The sequence below is a fragment of the Chrysemys picta genome, chromosome 10, assembly GCF_011386835.1.
Source record: "Chrysemys picta bellii isolate R12L10 chromosome 10, ASM1138683v2, whole genome shotgun sequence".
Classification (NCBI taxonomy): domain Eukaryota; kingdom Metazoa; phylum Chordata; order Testudines; family Emydidae; genus Chrysemys; species Chrysemys picta.
Genome location: NC_088800.1, coordinates 12,374,348 through 12,400,752, shown reverse-complemented (window position 1 = coordinate 12,400,752; position 26,405 = coordinate 12,374,348). Strand labels below are relative to the sequence as shown.

Genomic DNA, 26,405 nt, shown 5'->3' with positions numbered 1-26,405 from the left:
GGTGCTATAAACCAACCAATCCTCTCCTCTGCTTTCCTGACTGCTTGACTAGATAACAAACCTGGGGCTTCTCCCCTTTTGTAGAACTTTTCTCTGCCTTGTTCAGAGGCCTTTGCCTATGTCTCCACTCCACCACATCCCAACAGGCTCTATCAGCGTCTCTCATCTTGCTTCAGGGATGTTGTCCCCTTTGGGAGCGTGCTGCGCTTCTGTGACATCGCAACACATCACAACACCAGAAATATGGAATTTTGTACATCCCGTCAGGCTGCCTTGCAGGGCTCGGAACTGGCCTATGAAAATTGGCTCAAAGGTGTGGAGCAGCCACTGTGTCTCGCTCTATCATATACAAGGGGCATGTACAAATTCATCTGAAAACCAAACACTCACTGGCTTTCTTTGTGCTGCTTGGCCACCTGTAAATATAACTTACTGGGCAGCGCCTCTGACTGCCCAGCCTCCCTGCCAGGGAGCTCCTTGCTCAAACATTGAGTGGGCCCATTTAATCCATTGATTTCAGTGGAGTTAAACCAATGATGAATTTGGCCCTATAATAATACCTAGCTCTTCTAATACATAGCGCTTTTCATCAGTCGATCTCAAACCACTTTACAAAGGAGGTCAGTAGCATCACCCCCATTTTACAGATGGGGAAACTGAGGCACAGAGAGGGGGAAGTGGCTTGCCCAGGGTCACCCAGCAGGCCAGTGGAAGAATCAGGAATTAGAACCTAAGTTACCTGAGTCCCAGTTCAGTGCTCTGCCCACTAAGCCATACTGCCTCATAGACAGAGTAGCCCTCCTTTAACCATGCACACATCAGACTACTGAGTCTAAACCACTCCGGAGTATACATGACCACGTTTACTGCTGAACAATAAAATCAAATATGGCCTGTTCCTAGTACCACTATGGCACTGCTGACGAGGGCATTGGACCATGATCTTTGGGAAACCCGGAGGGATGGTATGGTTCAGTCGATTATTACGGGTATAGAGAGCTTTCTAGATCTGGCCTGGGCGCTTGGTGACAGCCTGTTATTGTCAGCTGAGGGTTGTTCGGAGGTCTCCTGGATGGAAACCAAACTGGCGGCCTAAGTCTATTTTCAGATGGATGAGGGTGTCCACATCCCAGCTGGACCTGCAGTTTCAGCACAGCGGCCAGTAAATGAATGTTCCAGGAGACTGAACGGTGCTCTTATCCCAAGGCCAGGGCTCAGGCACGGTGACAGAGCAGTGCGGGGGAGAGATTGTGGCTCCATTGCCCATGCTGCACCTGTCTGGGGAATATGCAGAAGGCCTGGCTGTCAATCTGGCACCATTCCCAGGAGCTGAAGAAATGCATCTCGGAGGGGGGAAATAATGGGCACGAATTCAGTCCCTCAAAAATGAAAATATTTTCGAGCTCTACAGTATTTTCCCCTGGGACTGAAGAGTCTCCTTCCCTTTCCGCTTGAGAGACAACTTGATTACTTCACTTCAGACACAGCTTTTCAGATTGACTATAACACAAGACACACAGAGGAGATTGTTATTCGAGCCGCACACGCGCGCAAACCCCCACCACGAATGAGCTCCCGAGAGCTGAGACACACATTGGCCTTGCTTTCCCAGGGGATCTCCTCAGTCAGAGGACACAATGTTATGGTTTCCATCTGAAATACAATTTCTCATCTGCCACAGATTTTATTCCCCCAAATGACTGTCATGCTTTACAGATGGGCTTTTTGGTGTGTGCTGATTGATTGCCAGGGGTGAGGGCGTGGGGGGGTTACAGACTGGGAGCCAAGACATCCCGTCCTGGTCTAGTAATCTCACCCAGGAAACAGGTTGCAGCCATGGCCTTCAGTGAAGCCGGACCTATTACTGGCTTGGAATAACAGGGGAAACTGAGGAGCAAGGCAAAAAGGCTCCCATACATGCTCAGTAGAGTGTGCCTATCATTCCCCTGCACTCAGCTGGATGGCCACGCTAAGCACATTCAGAGTGAGAGTCAGGCATGGGGTGTTCTCATACGCTCACCAGAGCAAGAAGCTCTCCAGGGAGGCTGTCCCACCGAGAGACCTATGGATGTGGGTGGCTGAGGGGCCTCAGAGTAACACATTCCAGGGGCTCATAAGTTACTGGGTGATGTCCAGCCCAGCCTCACTAATTCACACAGGCACCTGGGAGACCAGGTGCCAGGTACTGAATTTGGGCAGTAAGTGAGTGAGCAAATGCCAAAGGGAGGAGCAAGGCTGATGCATCACTAAATGTGCTTTGTTCATCCATTTAATTTTGATTTGTTATGAGAGCACCTAGGTGCCCCACCTGAGATCAGCCCAATTGTGCTAGGTGCTGTACAAACAGAGTGAGAGCCAGTCCCTGCCGTGAAGAGCTTACACTTTAAATAGACGAAACAGACAGTAGATGGGAGGGGAAACAGAGCCATGAGGAGATGAAGTGATTGGGCCATGATCCCTCAGCAGATCAGTGACAGAGCCTCAGAAACAGTACCCAGATCTCCTGACTCTCAGCCCAGAGCTCTAGCCATTGGACTGTGCTGCCTCTCATCTTTTGCCAATTGCCCTTCAATTTTCATTGCTCATGATGGTACCTAGATTTACAGATTTTTTTAAGGCCAGAAGGGACCATTGTGATCATCATCAACACAGGCCAGAGAACTTCCCCCAAAATAATTCCCAAAGCAGATCTTTCAAAAAAACATCCAATCTTGATTTAAAAATTGTCAGTGATGGAGACTCCACCATGTCCCTTGGTAAATTGTCCCAATGATTAATTACTCTCACCATTAAAAATTTACGCCTTTTTTCCAGTCTGAATTTGTCTAGCTTCAACTTCCAGCCACTAGATCATGTTAGACCTTTCTCTGCTACACTGGAGAGCCCACATCAGTAAGTGCATGGGAGTGTAGGTTGTAATACAAGACCTGATTGAACCAACTGCTCGGGAAGTCTTTTGCTGAGAGGTGGGGCCCAAACAAGTCTGGTGTGGATGACAGTGCGTGCAGTGGAGCGGGTTTCACAGCCTGGTCACAATGACAGGCAGGAGCAGCGGAATTGGGGGGCAGAGAGGGATAGAACCCCCACAATGGAAATGTTGGAGGGCTGATGTATGGAGTCCCCCCTCCCCCAATGTTTTCCGCCCCCACAATATCTCGCTGAGGTGAGGGGGACCCGGCTATGTTTCTACTTCTGCATGCATGCGTTGTGGGGGTGGGACTAGGAGGAGGGCCTGGAGCAACCGTCTCGGCACACAAGACCAGGCCGGCTGCTGGGGTCAGCGCTCCTCTCCCTGCCCTGCGGCCACCAGGATTCCTGTGGAGACGCCTGGCCTGAGGGAGGGATGGGAGCATGAGTGCCAGCTGCTGGGGAGGGGTGGGGGACGGGACCAGCACTTGGGCAGGGGGGATCGGCACACAGGGTGCCGGAGGGGAAGCACAGCGTGCTGGGCACTGTCTGCAGAGGAACTGCCATAGAAATGGCAATAGGAACTGTCTTCCCAGCCTGGAGCCAGCCCCTCTCCTCCCCTCCTTTCCCCCCACAGCTGAGACTCCCCCTCCTATCCCTCTGCTCCCCCATTCACAGCGAGCCACACCCCACCGCCACCAGCGACAGGTCTCTTCACTCGAGGAGCAATGGCGTAACTTTCTGGAATGCAAAAGAGCAGGGCAGGTTCCTTCCCAGTTGCCTTTCTTGGTGTTTCCTTCCTTTTCCGCCCCTTGTGTGCCTCCGAGACTTGGCGTCCGTCGCTTTGTACCGCATGTGAAATCTGAAAGTGATCGTGAAACCTGCAATGAGAAAACTGCTGAGCGGGGAGCTTGTTTCCTGTGTGTTTGTGCAGCACCTACAAATAACAGTAGCGTGAGCAGGGGTGTGTAATTGGGGAGGGGTGAGTGATCTTGGGGCAGTGTCATGGAGCAGATCGCTGTTCAGACCCCTTGCCACTGATAGATAACGGTCACTTCAGCTAGCTGTTTCCAGTCGGCAAGCTTGTGTCACGCAGAAAAGCCAAGGGGCCTTTCTGAGTTTCAGAAGCATTCAGCCCTAAAACGTGTGATCCAGATCATTCCATCCCTCTTCATCAGTAATAATATTAACTCACAGTTCTATGACCGACAGGTCCCAGTCAGGATCAAGACCCCATTCTGCTAGGTGTTGTACAAGCCAAGGTGCCAGGTTCCTTGCCCCAAGCAGTATCTCTCTGTGTCTGTTTTATACCTAGATTGCTACTCAGTGGGGATACCCTGGGGTTGACTTTAGCCCTTTGGGTCTTTAACCCTTTGTGTGTCTCTCCCTCCACTGGAATCACTGATGTGTGGCTTTGCTGTTGCAGGTAAACTGGATATCACCCCCGATGACCCTCGGTGGATCGGCGCGTGGTGGGCAGGCTTCTTGCTGTGTGGTGCCTTACTTTTCTTCTCGTCCCTCTTGATGTTTGGATTCCCGCAGTCCCTGTCCCCCATGGTGGAGCACGTGGTGGAGAGCGAGCAAGCCATGCTCCCTGAACGGGACTACGAGAGGCCCAAGCCAAGCAATGGGGTCCTGCGGCACTCACTCGAAGGGGAGGACAGTGCCTCCTGCCTCCAGCAGCTGAGAGGTGACAAACTTCCCTGTAACTTATTACGTTTCTACAGCAGGTTCATCGTTGGTTAGATTCACAATTTGGCTCTGATTTTGGCTACCCCACCTGCCCCCTCTCCGCACCCCCCCCCCAAAAAAAAACCCTGTTGGAATTTCTTTCCCTCACCTTTACTTATCCCTGATAGTGCACTCATTTTAATGGGTGGCATTGTTCCACTTGAAAGGCTTTGGTTTAAGCTACAAGATGGGGCAATCCAGAGTAAGCCATTGGGGTTAATCAAAAATGGGGCTAAGGAAGGGAGGGGGGAGAATGGAGGGAATAAAACAGTGGATGACAGAAGTTCTCCAAGACACTTGAGTTTCTACTCTCCAGAACCTCATCGTCTTGTAGCTTGGCTCTGCCTGCGGCTCACACAGTGGGGATGGGCAGAAAGCAAGTATGGCTGATTCAAAGAGGTTTGGAGTTGCCTTTTGATGGAGCCATGGCAGGGCCAACAGAATCCCATGCTCCTGAGTGTAAAACAGCAAACGCTGGGCACCGACAGAGCAAAATACCAGAATGCAGAATAGGTTTAGGAGGGAGCCTTTAGAAAGGGCAAGGCCAGAGAACAGTCTAGAGTATCAACAGAACCCTTGCTAGGGCATAAAACAGCTAACACGTGTCAGAATAGAATAACCTGGGCCAGATCTTCAGCTGGAGGAAATCAGAATAGCTCCAAGAAGGTCAAGTGACACCAGCTGAGGTGTGTATGTGTGTGTGTGTATGTCTGTGTACACCATGGACATGTGTTGTATTACAGAATTCTTTAGGTGAGAAGGCAGCTCTACTAAGGTATCTGGTCACCTCCCACTCGTTGTCATCACAGCAGAGAGTTGGTTTCCTTATCCCTTAAAGCTTCCTGATAAACAAGGGCCAAACAACGTAATCCTGTGCAACCCTTACCAACTTCATTGGGGTGTGCGTGGTGTGAATGAGGGGAGGGGAGTAAGGAAACTTGGCCGGATTTTGAATAGAGAACGATTTGAGTAATGGATGTTGTTGCTCCTTAGGAGAAGGTCAGTTGTGATCAGAAAATTTCAAAAATTTGAACAAAAAGGGGGAGGAGGGGGATTCAAAAATTTGCTGTTATCCAGTCCTTCAAGCTGCAAGGATTTGGAAATGGAATGTTCTATGGGTGGAGATTGGCTGTTCAACCAGCCAGTCCCTTCTGCCAGTGGACACGTTTGTTCCATCCATCCAGATAATTCCATGGCTGTCAGCACTATAGCATCTGAATGTCCATATTTGGATCTGAGCATTGTATTTATGTGACGGACAGCAAAGGTTCAGACCAATTGGGTCATTGCTCAATTTCAGACACCGGTGTATTGTAACATGTAACACAATTTACCTGCTGCACCAAGTGGAAGGAATTCTGCTCAAGCGTGGTGTGGAGCAGACTGCGTTATTGAGTTATTTGTTGAATTACTGCCTTGCAGCATAGGTACTGTGTATGCTGTAGGGGCCTATGCATCACCCAGTTACACCAGATAGTGTTTGTATCCCTAGAAATGCACTCCAGAAGAGGGCGATGTTCTGATTGGTTAGTACTACAATAGAAAGCGGACCGCGACAAACCATTCCACTGAAGTTGATAGGCTCAGACCAGGAATAAATCTGGCTGTGTGTACACTTCTGTATGTTTGAGAGGAGACACTTCTTGCAAACAACGGCAAAGTATAATTAGGGGTGTTTGGAAGGAAATACTACATACCTTCAAACGCCATTGAAACTTTTTGTTTCAGAAGGTGGAGGAAGTAAACCGCAAAACAGCCATTTTAGACTTGATTCTGACTAACAGGGAGGAATTGGTTGCGAATCTGAAGATTGAAGGCAACTTAACTGACAGAGATCATGAAATGATAGGTGTCAAGATTCTAAGAAAGGGAAAGAGAGAGCAGCAGAATAAAGATAACAGACTTCAAAAAAGCAGACATTAACGATCTCAGAGAACTGGTAGGTAAGGTCCCATGGGAAAAAAATGTGAGAGAAAAAGAAGTTCAAGAGAGCTGGCAGTTTCTCAGAGACAATATTAAAGGCACAACAGCAAACTGTCCTGATGCAAAGGAAAGCTCGGAAGAATATAAGAGGCCAATATTTGCTCCTTGAGCAGCTCTTTAATTACCTGAAAATCAAAAAAGAATCCTACAAAAAGTGCAAACATGGACAAATTGCTAAGGATGAGTACAAAAGAAGAGTGCAGGCATGTAGAGACAAAATCAAAAAGACCAAGTGAAAAAATGAGTTATACAGAGCAAGGGGCATAAAAGGCAACAAGAGAAATACAAAGGAAAGTTCCCTACTTAGCAAAGGAGGAGAGCTAGTTACAGACAACATCAAGAAGGCAAAGGTGTTTAATGCCTATTTTGCTTCAGTCTTCACTACAAAGGTAAATTATGACCAGATACCTAACACAATTAATATCAACAAGAAAGGGGAAGGAACACAAGCCAAAATAGGGAAAGAACAGCTTAAAGGATATTTAAATAAGTTAGAATTATTTGAGTTGCCAGGGACTGATGAAATTCACTCTAGGATACTTGAGGAACTAGCTGAAACTAGCTATTAGTGATTATCTTTGAGAGCTCAGGGAAGGCAGGTGAGGACCCAGATGACTGGAGAAGGGCAAAGGAAGCATATATATTTAAAATGGGGGGAAAAGAGGACCCAAGGAATTATAGACCAATCAGCCTAACTTCGATATCTGGAAAGATACTTTTCAGAGTAGCAGCTGTGTTAGTCTGTATCTGCAAAAAGAACAGGAGTACTTGTGGCACCTTACAGACTAACAAATTTATTTGAGCATAAGCTTTCGTGGGCTACAGCCCACTTCATCGGATGCATAGAATAGAACATATAGTGAGGAGATATATATACATACAGAGAACATGAAAAGGTGGGAGTTGCCCAACCAACACTAATAGGCTAATTAATTAAGATGAGCTGTTGTCAGCAGGAGAAAAAAAACATTTGTAGTGATAATCAAGATAGCCCATTTAAGACCATTTGACAAGAAGCTGTGAGGATACTTAACATGGGGGAAATAGATTCAATGTGTGTAATGGCTCAGCCATTCCCAGTCTCTATTTAAATGATTAAGCAATCAGTTTGTAAGCACCTTGAGGACAATAGGGTTATAAAGAATAGCCATCATGGATTGGTCATGAACGCCAAACCAACCTAATTTCCTTCTTTGACATGGTTATTGGCTTAGTGGATGGGGGGAAGGGGGAGGAAATATAGATGGACTGTATCATGATTGTAGTAGGATTTTGACACAGTCCCACATGACATTCTCATAAGGAAACTAGGGAAATGAACAGGAGTACTTGTGGCACCTTAGAGACTAACAAATTTGTTAGTCTCTAAAGTGCCACAAGTACTCCTGTTCTTTTTACGGATACAGACTAACACGGCTGCTACTAGGGAAATGAAATTACTGTAAGGTGAGTGCAAAACTGTTGAAAAAACATATTCAAAGAGGACTTTGCTGCCACACTGGGAGGATGAATCTAGTGGGTTCTCTTGGATCTAGTCAATATTTTCATTAATGACTTGGACACTGGAGTGGCGAGTATGCTCATAACATTTGCTGATGACACCAAGCTAGGAGGGTTGCAAGCACTGTGGAGGACAGAATTAGAATTGAAAACAACCTGGACAAATTGGAGACTGGGTCTGAAATCATAAAATGAAATTCAAGAAAGACAGGTGCAAAGTACTACACTTAGGAAGGAAAAATCAAATGTACAACTACAAAATGTGGAACAACTGTCTAGATGGTGGTACTGCTGAAAAGAATGGGGAGGTAGTGGATCAAAACTTGAATATGAGTCAACAATGTGATGCAGTTAATACAAAGGCTAATATCATTCTAAGGTATATTAGGAAGAATGTCATATGTAAGACATGGGACGTAATTATCCTGCTTTACTTGGCAGGTGAGGCCTGTGTCCAATTCTGGGTGCCACATTTTAAGAGAGTATAGACAAATTGGAGAGAGTACAGCAGAAAGCAACAAAAAACTAGAAGGTTTAGAAAAAATGATCTCAGGAAATGTTTGGAAAAAAGCCCTGGGCATGTTTAGTCTTGAGAAAAGAAGACTGAGGAGGGACCTAATAACAGTCTTCAAATATGTTAAGGGCTGGTATAAAGAGAATGGTGATCAATTGTTCTCCATGTTCACTAACAGTAGGACTAGAAGCAATCGGCTTATTCTGCAGCCAGGGAGATTTAGGTTAGATATTAAGAAAAACTTTCTAACTATAAGCACTGAACTAGACTCCAAGGGCGGCTGTGGATTTCCCATCACTGGAGATTTTTAAGAACAGGTTGGGCAAACTCCTGTCACGGGTAGTCTAGGCCAGTATACTTGGTCCTGTCTCAGTACAGGGGGCTGGATTAGATGACCTCTTGAAGTCCCCTCCAGCCCTATATTTCTATGATTCTATGAAATCCATTGGACTAGAATTACTTTTGGGAGTGTTAAGCAGTTGGCATTTATTTTGTTGAAAAATAAGTGCCATCCCTTCTAAGTAGGGGCCATTGGTATATCTGGGCTAGCGTGTGTGTGCGTTTGTGTCTTTGGGTGCATGGGGTTGTGGTATTTATGTATTTGTGCAGCTGAGTCGGGGAGGACAGGTGTGTATGTCCATGTGTGTCTGGTTGCATGGGGAAGTGTATGTGGATTTGTGTGGATGTGCATCTCTGCGCTCAGGGAGGTTGCGGGTGTGTGTGTATTTGTGTAATATATCTTTGGGTAGGTTTGGGGGTTGTTTGTGAATATGCAGGTGTATACATGTGTCCGGTTGCATGGGGTTCTGTGTGCATATTTTGTAGGGAGGTTGTGTGTGTGTTTTTGTGCATGTGCATTTCTGTCGATGGATGGGGTTTTGTGTTGTCTCTCTCCCGAGGGGCTTGTGTGTTTGTTGTGTGGACAAATGTTGTCTGTCTGGGGGAGTTATGTGTGTATGTTGTATACAAAGGATGAATTTCAGGGTTCAATGGAAGCTTCTTTCGGATGCTTTTCTCCAGTCCGTTCCATACCTTTGCACCCTTAAGAAGTGAGTGGACACTGAGGAGCCATGTTACTTTGAGATAGATGTTTCCAGCAGTGTGCTTCACACCAGACACCAGCATGCTTTAGTCAGGGGTGTGGAAGGAAAGTCTGCGGCCTGGCAAGCTTTGTTGGGAGACCGTAAGATGTAGGAGTCAGCTGAAACTTCTGGTTCTCTACAAATCTTAGCGCACAGAAGGGCTGTGACTCTCATATAAAAGCAAGCAGCTCAAAGCCTTGGAAATGCCTTTCACATCTCTGCCAAGGTCTAAACGGGAGGGAGGGACCAACCTGTCTGAGGCAGCGGCATCTCGCCCCAGGGGTATTTTCATGCTGGGATGAGACGCACCCTTCAGAGGAGTTTAAAACCAGAAACGAAAGCTGTGCCTTTGCACAACAGAAGGAGAAGTGGCAATCAAAGGCAGCAGAATTGCCTCGCCGTCACGCTGCCTCTACAGCCGCTCCTAGCACAGCTTTCTCCGGTCTCTGATAATGGAACAGCATCACCTCGGAGCAGGCCTCAAGGAAGGAAACAGTGATGGCTCCTCCAACTTCAATGGGAGCTGTGCCATCTGGTTTAACCAGCGGTTCTGGGCAGGTGATAAGAGGATGACCAAGAACTGCAGGAGGCTCATCTGGTTCCAGAGCTAACTAGGTTAATTGTCCCACGGCTTCTGAGAGGAAGCAATTGGTCATTACCTGTTCCCTGAAGAACCTAGCACTGGCTGAGGTACTCGGGTCATGTCATTTGACGCCTTAACTTATATATTTGATCCATGGTTCCAGAAGTAAAAAACTCAAAATTACGCTTCATCATCAAATCCCATTTCTTGAACGGAGCTGTGCCCTGGCCAGCCTAGGGGAGTGACCCAGGAACTCTGCTCCTATTCACAAGGTGGGAAGGATGAAACTCCATGTAATGGACTATTAGAGGTTACCCTGGGGTTCTGGTTCTAGTGGGAAAGAATTTACATCCTGGGAGGGCCACAGAGTGGATTCCTACATGGGTTTCTATCAATCTATGGTCCTTCTATGGCCCCCCCTTACTGCAGTGTCTGAACATCTCATAGTCTCTATCCTTACAGCTCTGTCTGAGGTAGGGCAATAGTGTTCTGCCCATTTTGTTGGTAGGGAACTGAGAGATTTAAGTGACTTGCCCAAGGTCAGTCAGGAAGTCTGGGGTGGAACAGGGAACTGAACACTGGTTAACAAGCACTTAATCACTGGCACATCCTTCTTTCCCCTAGTTTGGAGTATTCTAGATCAATCCAGGCAGTGGTGGCTTAACACTGTTGTGCCTGAGAATGGGATACTACACTCTCTGTCTTCTTTTGTGTCATTAAACGTGAATGTGTTTTAGAGTGCAGGAAAGGGAAGAGTTAACAGCAGAGGTTTACAGCAGGGAAAGGATAGGCAGATGCTGCCCAGGCTTTCCCTGGCGTCTCTGCCAACGCACGTTATTCCTGATCTGGAGTGCCCCTTGCTAGTCCAATCCTCAGCTCCCCATATACAGCTCTATGAATGCACCTCCCTTCTGACCTGCAGCATCCCTTGACCCTTGCTATCCTAGTGCTTGGCACGCCGATCAGCTTTGCTGATGCACCTTCAGTCCTGATCTGCCCCTCTAACCCTGCTATTCTAACTCTGGGACAGTGTACAACTCTGCCACTGTACCTCAATCCTCACCTGTACCCCCAATCTGATCTGGGCCCGAGATTGCCACCTAGCTCTACCATTGCAAGTGAATGACAACTGCCAGCGCCTTCTGCAAATAACCAACAGTCCCCTATATATGAGCTTTTGTCTGCACAGAACAGCTGCCCTGTTCCCTTGCCCAGTGCCATCCTCACAGCTTTCCTTGCTGTGCTTCTGGATACCTGAGTGTGACAGCTGCCAAATTCCCTTGTTCCGCCTCCCAGGAAACTCTGCCTTGGGAACAGAAAGCTGCTGGCTGGCAAGAGGCTCCCAGATCCCGCAGGTGGGTTCCAGGCAATTAAAGGGCTGTACGCCACAGTGGGACATAATAGTAATAACGGTAATTAACAGTTAGCATGCACAGTGGTTTTCAGCTTCAAAGCACTAACTGATCATTAGTGAAAACTTTCAGATGCCTTGGTGAGCGGGGGCTGGGTGAGTGCCTGTACTCAACTAACAGCCTGTGTATCCCACCTGCAGCAGTGGTGGGGGTGTGCTCTCTCTGGGGCGGTTCCTTGCACTTTGCCCCTTGCGATCACTTCTTAGCCCATGGATAGTGTGATTCGCTCCATCCTTCTCTCCTGTCAATGCCCTTTCCATCCTTCCCCAGCTAGTGCTAGCGTTCTGCTACATTTTTCTTAATTAGGGGCTGTGCCTTTCAGCCCTAATGTTGTTGTGAGAAGCTGGTGATTGGAGAGACCTTGTTCTGCAGGCTAAATGGGAGATTGGTTTTCATCCTGCAATTTGTCTTCCTAGATGTACTCTCACCTAGCACGTTTCCTCTTGCATTTGTGTGTCTGGGCTCGATGGTAATGCAAAGGGAAGGATCCCCCAAATCAGAGGTATTCTTGGGCATAACCGATCACATTCTGGGCCATACTCTGTTCTCACTTACGCTGATGTAAAACAGTTGTGTCAATGAAGTTCCTCTGGGAGTCACCCTGGAGTAAATTAGAACAGAGTTTAGCACTCGGAGTCTGCATGTCTTGCTTCTGCTGAGCATAATCTGTTGAATAACATTTTCATTCCATCCCACTCTCCAGCTTCTCTGCTTGAACTATTATGCCCTTAGGGCTTGTTTCGGAGCAGCAGCATCAGAGATGAATCAGGTTGGGTCTGATCATGTGGGGTGAGGAACACCTACAACTTCCACAGGCTCTTCTGTTTAAAGAGGGGTGTGATAAAGTTAAAAGCTGCTGTAGGTATTGAGAGTAGAAGCTTTTGGGGGCAAAGAATGTCTCTTCCTATATGTTTGTACAGCACCTAGCACAATGGGGCTCTGATCTCAATTGGGCTCTACTGTAATATAAATAATATGTACTCCCTAAAAATCCATTTAAAAGTCAGTGGGAATCTTTCCAATTAATTTCACTGGCAATGAATCAGGGACTAAGGGCCAAAGCCTAGTCCTACTGAACTCAGTGGGAGTTTTGCTATTGACTTTAATGGGATTAGATTGGTTTTTTAACCTCCTTGTCATTTTCTGGAATGGGAGATGGGGAGTTGCAGTGTATGTGTTAGAATCAGAGCCTGATCCCTTAATCCTGCAGCCAAGTTATAATCCTTGGTTTACCACTTTGCATTCTGGTACCATGGAAATGGTGCCACAGATTTGATCATTCTGTCTAGACATGGAAAAGCCTCCAAAGGTTTGGGTGCTTATGGGGATGTGAACCAATTTGGTCTGGCAATCGCACCACGATCAAGCTCTCTTGTAAGAGTCCCAGAACTGCCTGGTTTTGGCTGGGTCAAAGATGCCATGAGACGAACTTTTCTTATGCCCTGGTATTTCTGCTTCCTGCCCTGGTTATCCCAGGATGCCTCAATATTGAGGTATTACAGTTATACTGCCCTTATACTGACACTATAGGATCGTTCAAGATTTAATGCTTGGTGCTATTCTGATATTTGATAAATGTGAAGCATGGTCTGGTGGTTAAAGCACAGGAGGGCTCTTGGCTCCAGCTCCGACACTGCCTCTCTGTGTGGCTCTGGACAAGTGAGAAAAGGGGCAGTGGGAACAGTCTCCAGGCCTATTATCTAGACATAGTTCCTCAGCACAAAAATGCAAGTGATGCAGCGTGGGCCCAAGTCACGTTCCTAGTTGCTTACTGTAGCTCTTTGAACTAGGTAGGGGCATGTCAAAGAAGGCTTTGATGCTTCTCATCCGTGTAGCAGAGTTCCTGGTGACTTGAGCTTTTGTCTGCACATCACCTCTATCTGCAAATTCTTTCCTCACCATTCTCAAGTCCAGCATCTGCATGTCACTCGCTATGATTAATTCACAAGGGCTCACAGACCTCATGCTTCAGGGCATAATAAACTGATCAGCAGCTGGGGTCAGGAAGAGAATCTGTCTCCATGAGGTGGTATTGCACAGTTGGCTAGGTATGTTTATAGGGGTGAGGGAGGTTTGCATCTTCCTCTGAAGAATCAAATAAAGGCCACTGCCAGAGGCAGGATAATAGACCAGAAGGACCAGGGATCTTTTTCATAGTGCACGGCAATGTAAGAATATTTGTAGCTGCTTCGAGCCCATCTCTCTTACAAGAATTCCATTTGACATGGTGTCATCTGATTTCTTCATGCCCTTTGTGATATTAATTTTACTCAAGACCTTGTACAGTTTGGTATATTAAAGTAAATTTCATTATCTTTGATGTCTTTCTGCTTCTTCCATCTTCTCTTTTTTATGAGCTGTCTCTTTCCATGAGATGTTTTCTTCATCTTCTTTGTCTCCTTTTCTTCCCTTACCCTGCAGCCAGGTTGATATTTTGCCTGTGTCTCCTATTCGGATACAAGATGTGTACTGCTTGGGATTGGGTCTTAGGCTCACATCTAATTTTACCCTCTTCTCATTGTACTCTTGTAGGAAGACTGGGCTATTAAACCCCTTTCCCCCAATGTTTTCTATGTTCCTGTCTTTACTGTCAATTGAAAACACATCTCCGTAAGATGCGCTCACTGGAAAAAGGGCCCCCAATGATAAGTGTCCCAAACAATTCATTTCAAACACTGATGCGATTATTGTCGTTTGTTGTTTCTGGAGAATAGCTAAACCTGGTATAAGGAGGTTATCCCCCTGTATTTTCCACTGGTTAGATGCAAATCAAAGCTACTCACTGGAAATAAAGTCCTTGCCAATGACTTTGAGGGCCTTAATGTCAGAAGGGTCAGGCTCCCATAATGCCACCACAACTAGAGCCAGGGCTGCTCAGTACCTCTGAGAATCAGCCCCCTTGTGGTTGATTCTGGAAGGAGTATAGAATATTATAGAAGTGAAGTCAAGCGGGCAGAGATGTTAAGAAAAGGAAGGGGAGGGGTCTGAGGGAAGCAAATGGCTGAAAGTTGAAAGCTCTGTTCTGTTAAGAGTTTGAATTAAATGTTTCATCGTGAGGCGAAACTCAGGCATTTATGACTGTGCTGGAGATCAAAGACACAGATATTGCAATGACGGCAAAAATCTCTCTTGTGACATCTATTTCCATAGTATCGGTATGTGGTGATAGCGGTAGGGACATGAACTGATGAGTTACTCCCTTCGAGTATCCCAGTGTGATTCTTCCTTCACAGCATCTGCTCTGGCTGATAGATTCTCTTCTGCGACTCGCTGTCTATTTTGCATGCCACAAACCCCTCCTCCCTGGCTATCAGTAGGAGTTGAAACTAAGGCCTGTAACTCCAAAGTACAACTGTCCACCATGTGAGCTAAACAACTCAATGCTTATTCAGCAAAGCCCTTAAGCATGTGCTTAAGTCCTAGTAAAGTTGACCAGTCTTAACCATATGTTAAAGTTAAGCACATACTTAAGTGCTTTTCTGAATCAAGGCCTTAGCTGGGAGCAGTAGCAGGTGGCTTCCACTGTGGGTCAGCTACAGAGTAGTACACGGACACACTTAGCCAGCTTTACACATGGATTAGCCCTTCTCCATCAAGCTGCTCACTCGTGCACCCTACTCTAGACAGCCACAAGCACAACATTTGTTCCTCCCTCCCGGTAGGGGATTTCAAACTCCATGCCAACTTTTAATTTCATTCCCAAACGTATTTCACCCCAGGCAGTGATGCACCTTAGCCAGCAGCAGATGGCAAACTGAGCAAATGGCAGAGCTGTGATGAAAGGAGATATATTTCTATGGAAAGCTTCCAATTTATTTTTCTTTCCTGTGCAAAATTAAAGGAAATGATGTGGACCTTACTGATGAGAAGACATAGGCTGCACGATATCTGTCCTCTGCCCTTTTGAACTATTTCTATTTTATGTTACAGTAACTCCTACTGATATTAATCTCTATTGTATCAGGCACGGTATAGACCAACAATAATAGGCAGTACCTACTGCAAAGAGCGCATGGCCTAACTAGACAAAGGGTGGGATGGGCAACAGGCACAGAGAAGTGGAGTGATTTGCTGAACATCATACAATGAGTCAGTGGTGGTGCTGGGAATAAACCCAGGTCTCCTGCCTCTCCATCCAGTCCCCTATCTAGTGATCAGACTGCCTCTGATGTACAAGATAATTGATATTGCATGATAATCTTGGCCCTCTCTAAGCCAGTACAGTGTAAGATAAAGCCTTCACCCTTGGTCCTGCAAGGTATCTTTGGCACTGGCCATGTAGAGTATCTAAATGACTCTCTGAGATATATTTTTCCATCACTTTAAAAGGTATCCTGCTATTGTTGTAAAAAAACTATCAGATTTTTTTTCTGTCTTTGCCTTTGAGCTGGAGCAAACCAGCATCTTAAGGAATCCATTGCTATTTTACTAATTGAACTCCAGAGGCACAATAGGTGGTAACATATTAAATATGACACTCTGAGCTCAGCTTTGTTTTCTTCCTCCAAGTTCTGCTAAGAGGACAAATTCAGTAGATGGCCACCAAAGGACTGAATGAGATGGCAGGGTGGCCATTGGGAACTGATGTGAGACTGAAATTTTTTTTTTGTTTATCTGAAAAATGCTGTCTCCACCGAACAGTCATTATGTCCAGTAAATCCTCAGGAAGCAAGGATTTTGTGCAGCGTGGAAAACCGTTGTGATGAAAGGGACTTGAAACTGAAATAGCCCTTTGCAAAGGGCCAGATTGAGCTAATTATAGTCTCACCAATGGAGCCCAAGCAGAGTGTTAACAAAGACCCTGCATTTGCCCAGTGCTATTAAATTTTGCAAAAAGAAGGAAAAACCTACGAGAAAACAGAGGTGTGCACTGGAGAAATCAGTTGGCTGCCAGAGCCGAATACGCAGAGCAGAATGAGGGGAAAAATATTTTAAAATGCAAACAAGGCCCATTGACGCTTCACCAGCACTTCAGAGAGAGAATTTTTAAACTAAATGATTTTCACATTTAATTCAGGGAGAAATTAGTCACCAGGTATTAAGATAAAGCAAGGCTCTCGCCTGTATTAGGATTCCATCCTGTTCAAGCTGTCTTATCTCTGGAATAATTAGAATGCTCGCTGAAGTGGAAAATGTGCTATCTGATTCATTAGCCAGATTTCCCTTTGTACGGTAATTGCTCCCCAACTCATGTTTGGCTTATTGGAAATAGAGAAACAGGGCCAAGGGGATCTCAGGCCTTCATGGATAAAGAGGGAGGGGCCAGGGGATTATGGGGATGGAGTGAGCATATTTAACCACTCAGTGTGTGCATTGCAGTTTAGTACAAGGTTCCCAGTCAGTGAATTTGGTGGGATGTGTCCGGGAGGGTGGAGCCCAGTTCATCACAGCTGTCAAGTCTCTGCTGCGAGTTTGTATGAGAGAGAGAGTATCAGAGGGGTAGCCGTGTTAGTCTGAATCTGTAAAAAGCAACAGAGGGTCCTGTGGCACCTTTAAGACTAACAGAAGTATTGGGAGCATAAGCTTTCGTGGGTAAGAACCTCACTTCTTGCTTGCATCTGAAGAAGTGAGGTTCTTACCCACGAAAGCTTATGCTCCCAATACTTCTGTTAGTCTTAAAGGTGCCACAGGACCCTCTGTTGCTTTTTATGAGAGAGAGAGAGATTCTCCATACTACAGAAAAAAATGAAAGCAGCTAAAATCTACCTCTGCCTATTACTGAAGTTTGCAAAATAAATAAAAAAGGAGGAAAAAAAGTTCAAGGTGTATTTTGACCTGAGTACCTGTGACACACACTGGCTAATGCGGGAACTGGATGGAATAATGATGGACAAGGAAGAAGGCAGATGGAGGCATAGAGAAGGAAGCGAGGAATCAGAGGGCACTCTTAATATTTTTTCCCCACAGAAGAAATGAAAGAATCATAGAAATGTAGGACTGGAATGGACTTTGTTAGGTCATCTAGTCCACTCCCCTGCAGTGAGGCAGGACTAAGTATTATCTAGATCATCCCTGACAGGTGTTTGTCTACCCTATTCTTAAAAACCAGCAATGACGGAGATTCCACAACCTCCCTAGGTAATTTGTTCCAGTGCTTAACCAGCCCTGACAATTAGGAAGTTTTTCCTAATGTCTAACCTCAATCTCCCTTACTGCAATTTAAGCCCATTGCTTCTTGTCCTGTCCTCGGTGGTTAAGGAAAACAATTTATCACCCTCCTCTTTGTAACAACTTTTACGAACTTGAACACTGTTACCATGTCCTGTCTCCGTCTTTTCTTCTCCAGACTAACCAAACCCATTTTTTTCAATCTTTCCTGGTAGGTCATGTTTTCTAGACCTTTAAACATTTTTGTTTCTCTCTCATGGACTTTCTCCAGTTTGTCCACTTCTTTTGCCAAGTGTGGTGCCCAGAACTGGACACAACACTCCAGTTGAGGCCTAATCAGTGCTGAGGAGAGTGGAAGAATTACTTCTTGTGTCTTGCTTACAACATTCCTGTTATTACATCCACAGTGATGTTTGCTGCTTCTTTTTTTGTTTTGTTTTGTTTTTTGCAGTAGTGTTACACCGCTGACTCATATTTACTGTGTGACCCACTATAAGTCCCAGATCCCTTTCTTCAGTATTCCTTCTCCTTCTGGCTCTGCAGCGGCTGCCTCTGCCTGATCTCTGCACCTTTCGGGCTCCGTGCCCATGGCCAAACAGCGAGGGGATGGGGACTTGGAGTGCACCACTGTTCGTCTGTAGCTAGAAGTGGATTTCGTCAGAGGGACTGTTATCTCTATATCATGACACTCTCCAAGCTGGCAGGTTTTTGCACAAAGTTAAGATGGAAAGTGCAGAAAAAGTTTGTTTGTTTTTTGGAGGAAGACAGAAAATGCAACAGAGGCCCCCCTTTTCCCATCACGAGGTCATTAAAATGCTGATTGGGTGCACAGTCCCACACCTCCACGTTTGTTTGTGTGGCAGCTCCCAGTCTCATGGTCTGTTTTACCTAAGAACTTTAAAGCACCTTGGCAAAATCAGCTATCGCTAGTTCGCTGTCCCAGCAGAGAGATCAAGGACCGAATGGGCTCTGGAGACCCATCTCCTCGCTCAGCCCCAGGAGGAAGCTTCCTCCAGGTCGAGATGGGTATATCTACACTGTAATCAGGACAGCACAGGTAGGTGTGTGCCCGAGCTAACACTGATTGAGCTAGCTCGCTAAAAATTGCAGAGTAGTTTGCAGCGGCACAGACTAACCTCTTGAGTAGGCACCCAAGATCCGTGATGGGATTTTACTCAGACCACTAGCCCATACTGCCATCCTGGCTGCTACGTCTACACCATTTTTTATAATGAGCTGCCTTGATCAAAGCTACCTTGGGTATGCCGACATGTGCTGCAATTGCACCTCCCAATTTCAGTGTAGACATACCCGGGAAGGCATAGAGAGGAGGATGGTGTGAGGAAGAAGCTTGCCCAGCTACTGACCTCAGTCTCAGGGCCATCATACCAGCACTACTCACAAAATTACATTCACTTCTTTCTCTCTCTCTCTCTCTCACATGGGATTCTGCTAGCAGATAAAGTGGTGCCCTGTCCTGTGAGGTGACTTCACGGCATCATCACGTCCTGATTTTACATATTGATGTCCCACTTCGGGGGGGCAGTCGGTCATTTGTCCTGCAGAAAAGTTGACTTACAAAGGATGAAGCCGTTAAACAGCTCGTCACTGGAGGCTTTTCAGTGTGTTTAATTAAAAGTTTCCCAGGTCTGGGCTGAAAATTCTTCCTCCTGGGCTTCAGAAGCAGGATTGTGGCTCAACAATAGACTCTGGAAATCTCTTGAGATGCTGGCTCCTTGTAAGGGGTCTCACCTGATTGTGGGAACCAGCACCCTTTGTGATAGGTCTTGGTTTGGAGTGCCATTTGGTGCTTGGTCAGGATTTTCATGGCATCAGTGTTCAACATGGCCTAACCTTTCTGCTCTGATGTTGCTAAATTCCAATAAGTCAAAATGGACCTGACCCCTTTTCTACATAGGATGTAGAATTTGCCCTTGAATACTGGGTTTGTCCCACATAAGAGAAGAGGGGCATCTCATGCCTCTAGGGAAGCCCATGGGAAGAACCTTCATGAAACCATGTCTTCTTTCTCCTCTGTTGCAGTGATACCTAAAGTAACAAAGCACTTGCTGGCCAATCCTGTCTTCACCTGCATCGTACTTGCTGCCTGCATGGAGATTGCTGTGGTCGCTGGCTTTGCAGCCTTCCTGGGGAAGTACCTGGAACAGCAGTTCAACCTCACCACCTCATCAGCCAATCAGCTCTTGGGTAAGTAACTACATTAACCGGCCACCCAGTCCCTCTGCTGTCTCTAATAGGTTGGCTTTCCACATGAAGATCTTTCACCTGAGGATGTCAGCGCTCTTGGTGAAATGAGTGGGTATACTGAAAGAGAGAGAGTGTTAGAATCCCCATTTTACAGAGTAGAAAACGGGTCCTGGAGAGGTTGTGTGTGTGTGTAATATATATATTTAATCCTCTCGTTTTGGATGCCTTGGCTTTTAGGGACCCCAGTTTAGACAACAAGGGCCTATTTTCAGATGTTCTGAGCTCTCACAACTGCAGTTGAACTCACTGATTATGTGGGGATGCTCAGCACTTCTGAAAATCAAGCCTGAGCTGTCTAAACTCTGGCACACCAAAAATGATTTGCCCCAAATTAGAAAATGTGGCCCTCTGTGAATTGTCCAAGATCACATTCAGTGGGCTGAAGATGGTAATTCTGGGAGAATTGGGCCTAGCTACAAAGCTAATGGTGCCACTGTTCATGACAGTTTCTCAGCTGAAGACTTAAAAAGGGAGGTGGATTGACAAAGTAGGCCTGATCAGGATTCTTGTAACATTTCTAGCAAAATTTCCTCATGAAATATTACAGGCCTGAAAAGTAAATCCCAGGAATTGGATTTTAGGAATTATTTGTCTCAATTTAATTTAGTTTTCCTCCAGGAAACTTGGTTTACAAGGGAGGAGTCCTTTTGTTTATTGGGCTTTGAATCCTTCTGAGAAGGGACGTTAAGCATGGTTAGACTGGCATGTGGGCTAGCCCTTTTCATTTCTACCAAATTAAGAGTCATAACTAGCATGTTAATGCCTTCAATAACCCTTATTTCCAGGACTATAGTATTAGTTTCTCAGCTAAATCTATTTTGTCAGCGCTGAATGTTTATTTGCCTCCTTTGGGCTCTCTTTTGTATAATGAATCTTTATGGACAGAGCTTGATGGACATTGACTGGTTTATGGAAAAGGTTCCAATAGCAAATTTTGTACTTTTGGGAGCTTTAAACACCTGATTGGGTGCAGAGGATGAGGAAATTTTAAAGGTTTCCTCTAACTCAGTAAAGGGGTATTGCCTCCATTTCTCCCAGTAAGAAATTTTTCAGGTCATAAACTTTCTGTAATTTTAGATTTGAAGTGGTAGAGGTGGTAATCATCTGCAGGGTCATTTTACAGTCACCTCTTCTAGAGGGAATCGTGCGGCTGATTATATCACAGTTCTGATTTTACGCTGGTCTTGTTTCTCTAACTTTTTAGTGGCTTTTCAACTGGACAGCTGTCACCAACCCCTGCAAGTGAATTTCTGCCCTCCAGCCACTTTTTCCCAGATGAATTCTGGGAGATTGTGCATTACTCCTAATTTTGAAGCTGTAAACTCAAGGCAAATTAAGTTGAATCCATTAGTTAAATCAGAAAGGAACTCTCATCCAGTGATTCGTTAGTTTTAAAGAACCAGCTTTTGCACTTGAGCGATTCAGCACAAGTCCATGTAACATTTATTAAGATCGTTGACAAATTACAGGATGACCTAACCACCACCAAGGGTCATGTTTACCTTTAAAAGGTAAAAGCATCTGGTATGATTCAGATTGCTCCAGCCAGAAGAAACAGCTTCAGATCACGGCAAGGGCTGCTAGAAATAAGGGTTCCCCAGATTCCAGTAAGAAATTTGTTATCCTTAGTAGCGAATCTGAAAAAAAAAGCTGAATAAGAATAGGGTGACCAGATGAGAGGAACAAAATATCAGGACACCGGAGGGAGGGGATCCGCCAGCGGAGCGGGAAAAAAAGTGCTGTCGGCAGAGCGAAATATCGGGACAAACACCGAAAAATCGGGACGATTCCAATTTTATCAGGACGTCTGGTCACCCTAAATAAGAAGAAGTTTGAACAACTGAAAAATTGTACGACTGAATGACATAACATCCCCCGCTCACCAATGTCTGTCACGGTAATTTTGTCAAGTGTCTGTTGTGCAACATGGTGGTGCCGACCCCTGGAAGGGCTTGTACAGGTCTCCATTTCCAAACTATGCAGTTATGTCCTGAAAGACGTAATCATCTTTGTCCATGCTGGTCTGGCCAGATTGAAGACTGACCATGCTATTTATATGTCTTCTGACCTGTACTGCCACCTGAGAACTAAATGGCTATCTCCATTCCTGGCTCAGAGGCCTTTTGCCACACCACCTCAGAAATTAGGATACTTGCTACATAATGAAAATGTTTGTTATACAAGCTGTTGTCCTAGGTGCCTGTTCAGCCACAAAAATAAGAAAAAATTGTGAAAGGGAGGCTATTTAGACCTAAGTGAAATAATGTACTCCTAATATTTTTTCTTATTTTCATACATATTTTAAGGGGTGGTGATGTGAAAAGGTATCAGTGATTTTAGGGAAGGGCTAAACCACTGGTTCTCAAACTGGGGCCGCCGCTTGTTCAAGGAAAGCCCCCGGTGGGCCAGGCCGGTTTGTTTACCTGCCGTGTCTGCAGGTTCAGCTGATCGTGACTGCCACTGGCTGCAGGAAGCAGCGGCAGGTAAACAAACCGGCCCGGCCCGCCAGGGGCTTTCCCTGAACAAGCGGCGGACCGGCTTTGAGAACCACTGCTCTAAATCATGCTCCCTACCCCAGGGCTCACAGAAGTTGTTTTATCTAGAATCCGTTGTTTCTGTGAGAAATGATATTCTTCATTCTTGCAGCAAGGGCATAAATAGCCTTTAAAGCTCCTCACCTAAAGCAGAGACGCCGGCCTGCTGCCCACGATGCTATGCGGGAAACCTGGGAACGTCTGACCGAGTGCCGCCCCTGTAACTGCCTGCCTGATGATTCACGCAGTAGAGAGTTGCCCTCTGTTCTCACTTTAAGATGGAGAGCCCAGTTCCCCAGCTGAGCTCCCATCTCCCCTGCAATTTGGCCTGCGTCAAATTGGAAACACAGCCAACAAAAGAGCTGCAAACAGTTGTTCTGCTAGCCCATGTGATGCATCCTGGTCACCTTTCCAACAACATTTTCTTTTGGAGCCATCCTGCTGCTGCTCCTGGACTCTCTGCGCTTCTCCTCTTCCCTCCTTTATATGGAAGGACATTGATACAAACACAGGCTCTGTATTCATTTGCTCCTGACACTTATTCCCCACAAAGTCCCAGTGCTCTCTTTGTGACAGGCGTCCTTTCCCCAGCATCCGGTTAAGGCATCTAGGTGTTGATTCGGAATAACCTGCAATCCCCACCATCCAAATGGGCCTCTGGCATGGACCTATCGAACACTGACACCATACAATGAGTCTGGTTGAATATCAACAGGAATAGCATGCAGGCTGCTGTCCTGATTGTTATGCAATTTTCTGCAGAACTAATTGAAAACCTCAATTTTTTTTACATTTAAATGAAATTGCTGCAAAATTTCCCACCTGCCGCAGAATCCAGAGACCTTGTTGCGGAATGGTCTTGGGTATGACCAGCAGCGATGAGGTGAAAATGAGCAAAAAGAGGCTGAATATTGTGAGAATGTTTCTGAAGTGGGGGGCTGAGTTTTTAGAAGCGACTAGTGATTTTGAGTACCAAACTTGAGACTTCATAAAGAGGCCTGATTCTCAGACAGTACTGAACACCTCTCCTCTGAAGATCAGGCCCCTTGAAAGTGTCTCATGTTGGGCATCCACAATCACTGGTCACTTCTGGAAATCTTGTACGAGCTCTATTAGACTGTGGCTTAGTCTCCCTTGGGGAAATCAGTGGAGACGCCACTGCCTGGACAAAGCACTGTAGAGGACCAGTTCTTTGCTGGCTGGGGCAGCAGGAAGGCAGGGAGCGGTGACCTATAGCCTTTAATTCCATCATCCCAGGGAGGAAATAACTCTGCTACAGGTGAGTGCTAACAGCTTCTGGGACCTGAAGTCTCACATGGTCACTCCTAAGGAGAACCCACATGAATGGATAAGCATCTAGTGGGGACTCTGAGCCTTTAGCGCTTCCCCCAACACTAGCGCACTGATCTAGTCATTGATCTAATAAAATGCTTCAACATGCACTGTGTTTTTTCAGCTCCCGCTTTCTCCTTGTGCATCTTCCTGACTCTTTTTTCCTTCTTGCAGGGATGACAGCGATCCCATGTGCATGTCTGGGCATATTCCTGGGTGGTCTCCTGGTGAAGAAGCTCAGCCTGTCTGCTCTAGGAGCCATCAGGATGGCCATGCTCGTTAACCTGGTGTCCACAGCTTGCTATGTCTCTTTCCTATTCCTGGGCTGCGACACGGAGCCTGTAGCTGGGGTTACTGTTCCCTATGGAAACAAGTGAGTACAGAGAGGATTTCAACTCCATCTCCCACCTCCAGTCCTATGATATCGCCCAGAAAGTATAGCACAGCGGTGCTAGCTAAACTAACCTGCTCTTATCAGTGCTGTTTCTCTATTTTTCTAGGTTTTTATACCACACCCATCACTGGTATTTGAGTGTCTCTAGGGTTAAGTTGTATGAAGTGTTGATGTAGCTATGTTGGTCCCAAAGTGGGTGAGGCACAGGCACCGAATGTCTCATTTCCCTGGGGGTGCCTGACCCCTGCTCCGCCCCAGGCCCCACCCCCACTCCAGCTCTTCTCCTAAAGTTCCACCCCGTCTCTTCCCACGTCTGCTCTGCCCCACCTCTTCCCACCCCTCTGTTCCCTCCCCGAGTGCGCCCCACCCTTGCACCTCCCCCGAACCTCCCAGCGCCTCCTGCCCACCACTGAACAGCTGATCGCAGCGGGCGGGAGGCTCTGGGAGGGAGGGGAAGGAGCTGATTGGTGGGGCCCGCCGGCAGGCAGGAGGTGCGGGGGTGGGGGTGAAAGGGGGAGGAGTTGATCAGTGGGGCCACCGGTGCACCCACAGAGTTGGCGCCTGTGGGGTGAGGTAATATCTTTTACTGGACCAACTTCTGTTTATTGATATTACCTCCCCCACCTTGTCTCTCCAGGAGTACATAACAGTTTAGAGTAATAGTGTTACAGTAAATGCATTCCCCACACAAGTGGGGAGGACTCCATTGAAGTCAGTGGAGAGGCACCCACTTCCACTATGGCTGTATTGGGCCCGGATTCTATAGAAGTGCCTGGAGGGGAATCAGAACAATAACAAGTCTGAGAGCCGAATTCCACTGAGCTTAACTGAAACTGACCCAACGGCTAGAAACACAAGGCCAGATTCTGATCTCATGGAGGCTGGTGTAAACGCAGCGTGAATCCACTGAGATAAGTGGAGCCGCTCTGGCCTGATCTTTGCAAGTGCTAAGCACCCACCTATCCCACTGAAATCTAGGGAAACTCTGGGTGCTTTTACTGAGGTGGCCTAAATGGGGATTTAGGCGTCAAACTCGAGGCACCCAGTTTTGGAAATTTGGGGCCTGTATGATGAGCAAAAGGCGCTTTCCCACTTGCTACTTGGCTGGAGATGAGACCCATTTTGAGGCAGGGTACTAGGACTCAGGAGGCCCTGCAGACTGGGTCCTAACACAGATAAAATGATTCTGTATTCTTCTGAAGTTTCTCAGCATGGGACAGTGGCTCTTTGAGGATGAAAATGTCAGCACGTCTTCAGCTTGCTGTTATTGTGCTAGATAAATACGGCCTCTCCTGTCCTGGAGGTCTGATCCAAGGGCTGCTCAGGGCTGAGACAACACCCATGGAACTTCACATTAGATTTTTCCAGCACCATCCTGAGCTACCCTGGGGAGATGTTGGGAGCCGGAAATAATAAACCTCAATGTGTTTCTGTCACAGAAGGAGCATATGGCCTCGGGTTCCTTCTGCCGGCACCCAAACATCCCACCCACCCTTCTCTCCCTTTGCTTGCAGTGATTGGCTAAGCCCCCTTCGTGTGACGCTTCTCAGAAAAGCCAGCTGGCATTATTGCACTGTGCCTCCATTTCTGATTCTGCTTCTTTTGCAGCTCAACTCCGACCTTGCCCTTGGACCCATATTCCCCCTGCAATATCAACTGTGAATGCCAAACCGATTCCTTCACTCCAGTTTGTGGGGCAGATGGGATCACCTACTTGTCCGCCTGCTTTGCGGGCTGCAGGAGCACGGTAATTGTCGTGATTTACTCAACATCTCCTATCTGTGTGTGGTTGAGAGGTTAGTGTGTATACATAGTAAGAGTCATTCATTTACAACTGAGGATGGCTGAAGGCCCCAGAGATTGACGTCTTCGTCTTATTATTATTATTATTATTATGTGGATTACCATAGTACCTTGGAGTCCCAGCAATGGATCAGGCACCCATTGTGCAAGGTGCTGTACAAACACAGAACAAAAAGACAATCCCTGCCCCCAAGGAGTTTGCAATCTAAGTGTAAGACAAGAGACAACAGATGGATACAGACAGACGGGGAAGC

At 46.4% G+C, this 26,405-nt stretch overlaps 1 protein-coding gene across 6 annotated transcripts in view; it reads left to right on the top strand.

The window, feature by feature from the left end:
- Positions 1 to 26,405, top strand: part of SLCO3A1 (solute carrier organic anion transporter family member 3A1) — a 219,635-nt gene that overhangs the window by 167,742 nt on the left and 25,488 nt on the right. For all 6 annotated transcript variants that reach the window (XR_006175978.2, XM_065559265.1, XM_065559264.1 and 3 more), the window contains exons 4-7: positions 4,334 to 4,597; positions 19,864 to 20,028; positions 24,129 to 24,327; positions 25,957 to 26,095. Coding sequence is in view for 5 of the 6 variants with exons in the window: in XM_065559265.1 (XP_065415337.1) it covers positions 4,334 to 4,597; positions 19,864 to 20,028; positions 24,129 to 24,327; positions 25,957 to 26,095 (767 nt within the window). In the remaining variant the exon portion in view is untranslated. The remainder of the gene's footprint in view (positions 1 to 4,333; positions 4,598 to 19,863; positions 20,029 to 24,128; positions 24,328 to 25,956; positions 26,096 to 26,405) is intronic.